Here is an 11,034-nt window from a genome sequence, read left to right as displayed (position 1 = left end):
TATTTGATATTTTAATGTGTTAATAGTTTCACACATAAGTCGCTCCTGAGTATAAGTCGCACCCCCGGCCAAACTATGAAAAAAACTGCGACTTATAGTCCGAAAAATACGGTATGTCTCCCGGCTGGCCTGGGAACGCCTCGGAATCCCCCAAGCAGAGCTGGACGAAGTGGCCGGGGAGAGGGAAGTCTGGGCTTCTTTGCCCCGCGACCCGACCTCGGATAAGCAGAAGAAGATGGATTATTGATATATTTCTTGCTATTTTATGTTGTATATTTTTTACATGACATTTCCAGTTCAATTTGTCATCAATCGTTATACTTAGAAATGTGGTTTCATTTACTCTTTCAATTTGTATTTAGACTTAGACTTCCTTTTATTGTCATTCAAATTGGAACTTTACAGTACAGATAAGAACGACATTTCGTTGCATTAGCTCATGTTAGGATAAAAGAGCAATAAGGTGCAGATATAACCTATTTGTGTTTGACTTTCTTTTCTACTGTTACCAAATAGCATTAATTTAGTCTTACTGGGATTCAAAGATAGTCTGTTTTGGTCAAACCATCTTTTTTAATGTGTTCATTTCTTCTGTTATTATTTGCATTAGCTTCTCTGTGTTCGCTCCAGAACAAAACGCCGTTGTGTCATCAACGAATAATACTAACCTTATGGTTCGGGCATCTGGTCAGGATGCCACCCGAACGCCTCCCTAGGGAGGTGTTTGGGGCACGTCCGACCGGCAGGAGGCTACGGGGAAGACCCAGGACACGTTGGGAAGACTATGTCTCCCGGCTGGCCTGGGAACGCCTCGGGATCCCCTGGGAGGAGCTGGACGAAGTGGCTGGGGAGAGGGAAGTCTGGGCTTCTCTGCTTAGGCTGCTGCCCCCGCGACCCGACCTCGGATAAGCGGAAGAAAATGGATGGATATTTGGCAACTGTGTCATCAAAATATTACAATCTAGCATGCTAAAAAAAATATCAAAGGGACCCGATTCAACTTCTCTTTCTTAATATCCATCCATTTTCTACCGCTTGTCCCTTTCTTATTATATGAAATAATAGTCTTTCTATGAATGGGTTATTAGTTGTGAGATGAATGCGTTAACTCTATGATGCACGCATTTTGGAGAACGTTGGCATCTTTTATCTCCACCCCCTGGCCGACGTTCCCCCCGCAGCCCCTTTTGTTGTCGTTCTCACGCTAACATGCGAGATCCGCAGAGCCGACTCGACCGCATTCCGCCCCGAGTTCCCCTCCGCCAGCGGCCTGCTCGTCCGGAGATGAGTACAAGATGTCTGTGTCGGGGCTGAAGGCCGAATTGAAGTTTCTCGAGTCAATCTTTGACCCAAACCACGAACGGTTCCGCATCATAGACTGGAAACCGGACGAACTGAATTGCCAGTTCAACGTGAGCGGGGAGAAGCTGCTGATCATCCACTGCAACATCACGGTGGGTCCGGGAGGCCAGCGAGCTAACTCACACTTTACTTTGCAACCCGCCGAGTCGGCCTCGTTCTGCCTGCGCACCCGTTCGAATGTGGTCCGTGTCAACGCCACAAAAGACCGCTTTTGTGCCGAGTGAACTTTCAGGAAGCGATCCGTCCAAACGTCGAATAATACAATAATAGTAACGACGCGGCGGTAGCTTCGCTAGCTGCTACCGACTGGAAGTAACGCTAGCATGCATGCTAGCCAAATATTTGCTTCACTCTCTATATAAAATGACATTTGTGAAGTTATAAAATATTTAAAGTTAGTATTATTCGCGGATGACACAACGGCGTTTTGTTCTGGAGAGAACACAGAGAAGCTAATGCAAATAATAACAGAAGAAATGAACACATTAAAAAAGATGGTTTGACCAAAACAGACTATCTTTGAATCCCAGTAAGACTAAATTAATGCTATTTGGTAACAGTAGATGAGAAAGTCAAACACAAATAGGTTATATCTGCACCTTATTGCTCTTTTACTAACATGAGCTAATGCAACGACATTTCGTTCTTATCTGTACTGTAAAGTTCCCATTTGAATGACAATAAAAGGAAGTCTAAATACAAATTGAAAGAGTAAATGAAACCACATTTCTAAGTATAACGATTGATGACAAATTGAACTGGAAATGCCATGTAAAAAATATACAACATAAAATAGCAAGAAATATATCAATAATCCATCTTCTTCCGCTTATCCGAGGTCGGGTCGCGGGGCAAAGAAGCCCAGACTTCCCTCTCCCTGGCCACTTCGTCCAGCTCTGCCTGGGGGATTCCGAGGCGTTCCCAGGCCAGCCGGGAGACATATCGTATTTTTCGGACTATAAGTCGCAGTTTTTTTCATAGTTTGGCCGGGGGTGGGACTTATTCTCAGGAGCGACTTATGTGTGAAATTATTAACACATTACCGTAAAATATCAAATAATATTATTTAGCTCATTCACGTAAGAGACTAGACATATAAGATTTCATGGGATTTAGCGATTAGGAGTGACAGATTGTTTGGTAAACGTATAGCATGTTCTATATGTTATAGTTATTTGAATGACTCTTACCATAATATGTTATGTTAACATACCAGGCACGTTCTCAGTTGGTTATTTATGCCTCATATAACGTACACTTATTCAGCCTGTTGTTCATTATTCTTTATTTATTTTAAATTGCCTTTCAAATGTCTATTCTTGGTGTTGGCTTTTATCAAATAAATTTCCCCAAAAAATGCGACTTATACTCCAGTGTGACTTATATATGTTTTTTTCCTTCTTTATTATGCATTTTCGGCCGGTGCGACTTATACTCCGAAAAATACGGTAGTCTTCCCAACATGTCCTGGGTCTTCCCCGTGGTCTCCCACTGGTCGGACATGCCCGAAACACCTCCCAAGGGAGGCATTCGGGTGGCATCCTGACCAGATGCCTGAACCATAAAGTTAGTATTATTCGCGGATGACACAACGGCGTTTTGTTCTGGAGAGAACACAGAGAAGCTAATGCAAATAATAACAGAAGAAATGAACACATTAAAAAAGATGGTTTGACCAAAACAGACTATCTTTGAATCTGAGTAAGACTAAATTAATGCTATTTGGTAACAGTAGATGAGAAAGTCAAACACAAATAGGTTATATCTGCACCTTATTGCTCTTTTACTAACATGAGCTAATGCAACGACATTTCGTTCTTATCTGTACTGTAAAGTTCCCATTTGAATGACAATAAAAGGAAGTCTAAATACAAATTGAAAGAGTAAATGAAACCACATTTCTAAGTATAACGATTGATGACAAATTGAACTGGAAATGTCATGTAAAAAATATACAACATAAAATAGCAAGAAATATATCAATAATCCATCTTCTTCTGCTTATCCGAGGTCGGGTCGCGGGGCAAAGAAGCCCAGACTTCCCTCTCCCCGGCCACTTTGTCCAGCTCTGCCTGGGGGATTCCGAGGCGTTCCCAGGCCAGCCGGGAGACATACCGTATTTTTCGGACTATAAGTCGCAGTTTTTTTCACAGTTTGGCCGGGGGTGCGACTTATACTCAGGAGCGACTTATGTGTGAAATTATTAACACATTACCTTAAAATATCAAATAATATTATTTAGCTCATTCACGTAAGAGACTAGACGTATAAGATTTCATAGGATTTAGCGATTAGGAGTGACAGATTGTTTGGTAAACGTATAGCATGTTCTATATGTTATAGTTATTTGAATGACTCTTACCATAATATGTTACGTTAACATACCAGGCACGTTCTCAGTTGGTTATTTATGCCTCATATAACGTACACTTATTCAGCCTGTTGTTCATTATTCTTTATTTATTTTAAATTGCCTTTCAAATGTCTATTCTTGGTGTTGGGTTTTATCAAATAAATTTCCCCAAAAAATGCGACTTATACTCCAGTGTGACTTATATATGTTTTGTTCCTTCTTTATTATGCATTTTCGTCCGGTGCGACTTATACTCCGAAAAATATGGTAGTCTTCCCAACATGTCCTGGGTCTTCCCCGTGGTCTCCCACTGGTCGGACGTGCCCCAAACACTTCCCAAGGGAGGCATTCGGGTGGCATCCTGACCAGATGCCCGAACCATAAAGTTAGTATTATTCGCGGATGACACAACAGCGTTTTGTTCTGGAGAGAACACAGAGAAGCTAATGCAAATAATAACAGAAGAAATGAACACATTAAAAAAGATGTTTTGACCAAAACAGACTATCTTTGAATCCCAGTAAGACTAAATTAATGCTATTTGGTAACAGTAGAAAAGAAAGTCAAACACAAATAGGTTATATCTGCACCTTATTGCTCTTTTATCCTAACATGAGCTAATGCAACGAAATGTCGTTCTTATCTGTACTGTAAAGTTCCAATTTGAATGACAATAAAAGGAAGTCTAAGTCTAAATACAAATTGAATGAGTAAATGAAACCACATTTCTAAGTATAACGATTGATGACAAATTGAACTGGAAATGTCATGTAAAAAATATACAACATAAAATAGCAAGAAATATATCAATAATCCATCTTCTTCTGCTTATCCGAGGTCGGGTCGCGGGGCAGAGAAGCCCAGACTTCCCTCTCCCCGGCCACTTCGTCCAGCTCTGCCTGGGGGATTCCGAGGCGTTCCCAGGCCAGCCGGGAGACATACCGTATTTTTCGGACTATAAGTCGCAGTTTTTTTCATAGTTTGGCCGGGGGTGCGACTTATACTCAGGAGCGACTTATGTGTGAAATTATTAACACATTACCTTAAAATATCAAATAATATTATTTAGCTCATTCACGTAAGAGACTAGACGTATAAGATTTCATAGGATTTAGCGATTAGTAGTGACAGATTGTTTGGTAAACGTATATAGCATGTTCTATATGTTATAGTTATTTGAATGACTCTTACCATAATATGTTACGTTAACATACCAGGCACGTTCTCAGTTGGTTATTTATGCCTCATATAACGTACACTTATTCAGCCTGTTGTTCACTATTCTTTATTTATTTTAAATTGCCTTTCAAATGTCTATTCTTGGTGTTGGGTTTTATCAAATAAATTTCCCCCAAAAATGCGACTTATACTCCAGTGCGACTTATATATGTTTTTTTCCTTCTTTATTGTGCACTTTCGGCCGGTGCGACTTATACTCCGGAGCGACTTATACTCCGAAAAATACAGTAGTCTTCCCAACGTGTCCTGGGTCTTCCCCGTGGTCTCCCACTGGTCGGACGTGCCCCAAACACCTCCCAAGGGAGGCGTTCGGGTGGCATCCTGACCAGATGCCCGAACCATAAAGTTAGTATTATTCGCGGATGACACAACGGCGTTTTGTTCTGGAGCGAACACAGAAAAGCTAATGCAAATAATAACAGAAGAAATGAACACATTAAAAAAGATGTTTTGATCAAAACAGACTATCTTTGAATCCCAGTAAGACTAAATTAATGCTATTTGGTAACAGTAGAAAAGAAAGTCAAACACAAATAGGTTATATCTGCACCTTATTGCTCTTTTATCCTAACATGAGCTAATGCAACGAAATGTCGTTCTTATCTGTACTGTAAAGTTCCCATTTGAATGACAATAAAAGGAAGTCTAAGTCTAAATACAAATTGAAAGAGTAAATGAAACCACATTTCTAAGTATAACGATTGATGACAAATTGAACTGGAAATACCATGTAAAAAATATACAACATAAAATAGCAAGAAATATATCAATAATCCATCTTCTTCCACTTATCCGAGGTCGGGTCGCGGGGCAAAGAAGCCCAGACTTCCCTCTCTCCGGCCACTTCGTCCAGCTCTGCCTGGGGGATTCCGAGGCGTTCCCAGGCCAGCCGGGAGACATACCGTATTTTTCGGACTATAAGTCGCAGTTTTTTTCATAGTTTGGCCGGGGGTGCGACTTATACTCAGGAGCGACTTATGTGTGAAACTATTAACACATTAAAATATCAAATAATATTATTTAGCTCATTCACGCAAGAGACTAGACGTATAAGATTTCATGGGATTTAGCGATTAGGAGTGACAGATTGTTTGGTAAACGTATAGCATGTTCTATATGTTATAGTTATTTGAATGACTCTTACCATAATATGTTATGTTAACATACCAGGCACGTTCTCAGTTGGTTATTTATGCCTCATATAACTTCACTTATTCAGCCTGTTGTTCATTATTCTTTATTTATTTTAAATTGCCTTTCAAATGTCTATTCTTGGTGTTGGGTTTTATCAAATAAATTTCCCCAAAAAATGCGACTTATACTCCAGTGTGACTTATATATGTTTTGTTCCTTCTTTATTATGCATTTTCGTCCGGTGCAACTTATACTCCGAAAAATACGGTAGTCTTCCCAACATGTCCTGGGTCTTCCCCGTGGTCTCCCACTGGTCGGACGTGCCCCAAACATCTCCCAAGGGAGGCATTCGGGTGGCATCCTGACCAGATGCCCGAACCATAAAGTTAGTATTATTCGCGGATGACACAACGGCGTTTTGTTCTGGAGAGAACACAGAGAAGCTAATGCAAATAATAACAGAAGAAATGAACACATTAAAAAAGATGTTTTGACCAAAACAGACTATCTTTGAATCCCAGTAAGACTAAATTAATGCTATTTGGTAACAGTAGAAAAGAAAGTCAAACACAAATAGGTTATATCTGCACCTTATTGCTCTTTTATCCTAACATGAGCTAATGCAACGAAATGTCGTTCTTATCTGTACTGTAAAGTTCCCATTTGAATGACAATAAAAGGAAGTCTAAGTCTAAATACAAATTGAAAGAGTAAATGAAACCACATTTCTAAGTATAACGATTGATGACAAATTGAACTGGAAATGTCATGTAAAAAATATACAACATAAAATAGCAAGAAATATATCAATAATCCATCTTCTTCCGCTTATCCGAGGTCGGGTCGCAGGGCAAAGAAGCCCAGACTTCCCTCTCCCCAGCCACTTCGTTCAGCTCTGCCTGGGGGATTCCGAGGCGTTCCCAGGCCAGCCGGGAGACATACCGTATTTTTCGGACTATAAGTCGCAGTTTTTTTTCATAGTTTGGCCGGGGGTGCGACTTATACTCAGGAGCGACTTATGTGTGAAACTATTAACACATTAAAATATCAAATAATATTATTTAGCTCATTCACGCAAGAGACTAGACGTATATGATTTCATGGGATTTAGCGATTAGGAGTGACAGATTGTTTGGTAAACGTATAGCATGTTCTATATGTTATAGTTATTTGAATGACTCTTACCATAATATGTTATGTTAACATACCAGGCACGTTCTCAGTTGGCTATTTATGCCTCATATAACGTACACTTATTCAGCCTGTTGTTCATTATTCTTTATTTATTTTAAATTGCCTTTCAAATGTCTATTCTTGGTGTTGGGTTTTATCAAATAAATTTCCCCAAAAAATGCGACTTATACTCCAGTGTGACTTATATATGTTTTGTTCCTTCTTTATTATGCATTTTCGTCCGGTGCGACTTATACTCCGAAAAATACGGTAGTCTTCCCAACATGTCCTGGGTCTTCCCCGTGGTCTCCCACTGGTCGGACGTGCCCCAAACACTTCCCAAGGGAGGCATTCGGGTGGCATCCTGACCAGATGCCCGAACCATAAAGTTAGTATTATTCGCGGATGACACAACGGCGTTTTGTTCTGGAGAGAACACAGAGAAGCTAATGCAAATAATAACAGAAGAAATGAACACATTAAAAAAGATGTTTTGACCAAAACAGACTATCTTTGAATCCCAGTAAGACTAAAATAATGCTATTTGGTAACAGTAGAAAAGAAAGTCAAACACAAATAGGTTATATCTGCACCTTATTGCTCTTTTATCCTAACATGAGCTAATGCAACGAAATTTCGTTCTTATAAGTACTGTAAAGTTCAAATTTGAATGACAATAAAAGGAAGTCTAAGTCTAAATACAAATTGAAAGAGTAAATGAAACCACATTTCTAAGTATAACGATTGATGACAAATTGAACTGGAAATGTCATGTAAAAAATATACAACATAAAATAGCAAGAAATATATCAATAATCCATCTTCTTCCGCTTATCCGAGGTCGGGTCGCGGGGCAAAGAAGCCCAGACTTCCCTCTCCCCGGCCACTTCGTCCAGCTCTGCCTGGGGGATTCCGAGGCGTTCACAGGCCAGCCGGGAGACATACCGTATTTTTCGGACTATAAGTCGCAGTTTTTTTCATAGTTTGGCCGGGGGTGCGACTTATACTCAGGAGCGACTTATGCGTGAAATGATTAACACGTTACCGTAAAATATCAAATAATATTATTTATCTCATTCACGTAAGAGACTAGACGTATAAGATTTCATGGGATTTAGCGATTAGGAGTGACAGATTGTTTGGTAAACGTATAGCATGTTCTATATGTTATAGTTATTTGAATGACTCTTACCATAATATGTTACGTTAACATACCAGGCACGTTCTCAGTTGGTTATTTATGCCTAATATAACGTACACTTATTCAGCCTGTTGTTCACTATTCTTTATTTATTTTAAATTGCCTTTCAAATGTCTATTCTTGGTGTTGGGTTTTATCAAATAAATTTCCCCCAAAAATGCGACTTATACTCCAGTGTGACTTATATATGTTTTGTTCCTTCTTTATTATGCATTTTCGTCCGGTGCGACTTATACTCCGAAAAATACGGTAGTCTTCCCAACATGTCCTGGGTCTTCCCCGTGGTCTCCCACTGGTCGGACGTGCCCCAAACACCTCCCAAGGGAGGCATTCGGGTGGCATCCTGACCAGATGCCCGAACCATAAAGTTAGTATTATTCGCGGATGACACAACGGCGTTTTGTTCTGGAGAGAACACAGAGAAGCTAATGCAAATAATAACAGAAGAAATGAACACATTAAAAAAGATGTTTTGACCAAAACAGACTATCTTTGAATCCCAGTAAGACTAAAATAATGCTATTTGGTAATAGTAGATGAGAAAGTCAAACACAAATAGGTTATATCTGCACCTTATTGCTCTTTTACTAACATGAGCTAATGCAACGAAATTTCGTTCTTATCTGTACTGTAAAGTTCCCATTTGAATGACAATAAAAGGAAGTACAAATTGAAAGAGTAAATGAAACCACATTTCTAAGTATAACGATTGATGACAAATTGAACTGGAAATGTCATGTAAAAAATATACAACATAAAATAGCAAGAAATATATCAATAATCCATCTTCTTCTGCTTATCCGAGGTCGGGTCGCAGGGCAAAGAAGCCCAGACTTCCCTCTCCCCGGCCACTTTGTCCAGCTCTGCCTGGGGGATTCCGAGGCGTTCCCAGGCCAGCCGGGAGACATACCGTATTTTTCGGACTATAAGTCGCAGTTTTTTTCACAGTTTGGCCGGGGGTGCGACTTATACTCAGGAGCGACTTATGTGTGAAACTATTAACACATTAAAATATCAAATAATATTATTTAGCTCATTCACGCAAGAGACTAGACGTATAAGATTTCATGGGATTTAGCGATTAGGAGTGACAGATTGTTTGGTAAACGTATAACATGTTCTATATGTTATAGTTATTTGAATGACTCTTACCATAATATGTTATGTTAACATGCCAGGCACGTTCTCAGTTGGTTATTTATGCCTCATATAACTTCACTTATTCAGCCTGTTGTTCATTATTCTTTATTTATTTTAAATTGCCTTTCAAATGTCTATTCTTGGTGTTGGGTTTTATCAAATAAATTTCCCCCAAAAATGCGACTTATACTCCAGTGTGACTTATATATGTTTTGTTCCTTCTTTATTATGCATTTTCGTCCGGTGCGACTTATACTCCGAAAAATACGGTAGTCTTCCCAACATGTCCTGGGTCTTCCCCGTGGTCTCCCACTGGTCGGACGTGCCCCAAACACCTCCCAAGGGAGGCATTCGGGTGGCATCCTGACCAGATGCCCGAACCATAAAGTTAGTATTATTCGCGGATGACACAACAGCGTTTTGTTCTGGAGCGAACACAGAGAAGCTAATGCAAATAATAACAGAAGAAATGAACACATTAAAAAAGATGTTTTGACCAAAACAGACTATCTTTGAATCCCAGTAAGACTAAAATAATGCTATTTGGTAACAGTAGATGAGAAAGTCAAACACAAATAGGTTATATCTGCACCTTATTGCTCTTTTATCCTAACATGAGCTAATGCAACGAAATTTCGTTCTTATCTGTACTGTAAAGTTCCCATTTGAATGACAATAAAGGGAAGTACAAATTGAAAGAGTAAATGAAACCACATTTCTAAGTATAACGATTGATGACAAATTGAACTGGAAATGTCATGTAAAAAATATACAACGTAAAATAGCAAGAAATATATCAATAATCCATCTTCTTCCGCTTATCCGAGGTCGGGTCGCGGGGCAGAGAAGCCCAGACTTCCCTCTCCCCAGCCAATTCGTCCAGCTCTGCCTGGGGGATTCCGAGGCGTTCCCAGGCCAGCCGGGAGACATACCGTATTTTTCGGACTATAAGTCGCAGTTTTTTTCATAGTTTGGCGCGACTTATACTCAGGAGCGACTTATGTGTGAAATTATTAACACATTACCTTAAAATATCAAATGATATTATTTATCTCATTCACGTAAGAGACTAGACGTATAAGATTTCATGGGATTTAGAGATTAGGAGTGACAGATTGTTTGGTAAACGTATAGCATGTTCTATATGTTATAGTTATTTGAATGACTCTTACCATAATATGTTATGTTAACATACCAGGCACGTTCTCAGTTGGTTATTTATGCCTCATATAACGTACACTTATTCAGCCTGTTCACTATTCTTTATTTATTTTAAATTGCCTTTCAAATGTCTATTCTTGGTGTTGGGTTTTATCAAATAAATGTCCCCAAAAAATGCGACTTATACTCCAGTGCGACTTATATATGTTTTTTTCCTTCTTTATTATGCATTTTCGGCCGGTGCGACTTATACTCCGGAGCGACTTATACT

The 11,034-nt window shown here is 39.5% G+C and overlaps 1 protein-coding gene across 2 annotated transcripts in view; it reads left to right on the top strand.

The window, feature by feature from the left end:
• Positions 1-1,189: 1,189 nt before the first annotated feature.
• The window catches only part of LOC133612694 (ubiquitin-conjugating enzyme E2 Q2-like), a 29,886-nt gene continuing 20,041 nt past the window's right edge, over positions 1,190-11,034 (top strand). The window contains exon 1 of one of the 2 annotated variants that reach the window (XM_061970332.1): positions 1,190-1,454. In XM_061970332.1, the coding sequence (XP_061826316.1) occupies positions 1,296-1,454 (159 nt within the window). In that variant the 5' untranslated portion in view covers positions 1,190-1,295. The remainder of the gene's footprint in view (positions 1,455-11,034) is intronic. The other variant, XM_061970330.2, reaches the window with a different exon arrangement.

Source organism: Nerophis lumbriciformis, linkage group LG10 (assembly GCF_033978685.3).
Source record: "Nerophis lumbriciformis linkage group LG10, RoL_Nlum_v2.1, whole genome shotgun sequence".
Taxonomy (NCBI): Eukaryota; Metazoa; Chordata; class Actinopteri; order Syngnathiformes; family Syngnathidae; genus Nerophis; species Nerophis lumbriciformis.
This window is presented reverse-complemented; position numbering and strand designations above follow the sequence as displayed.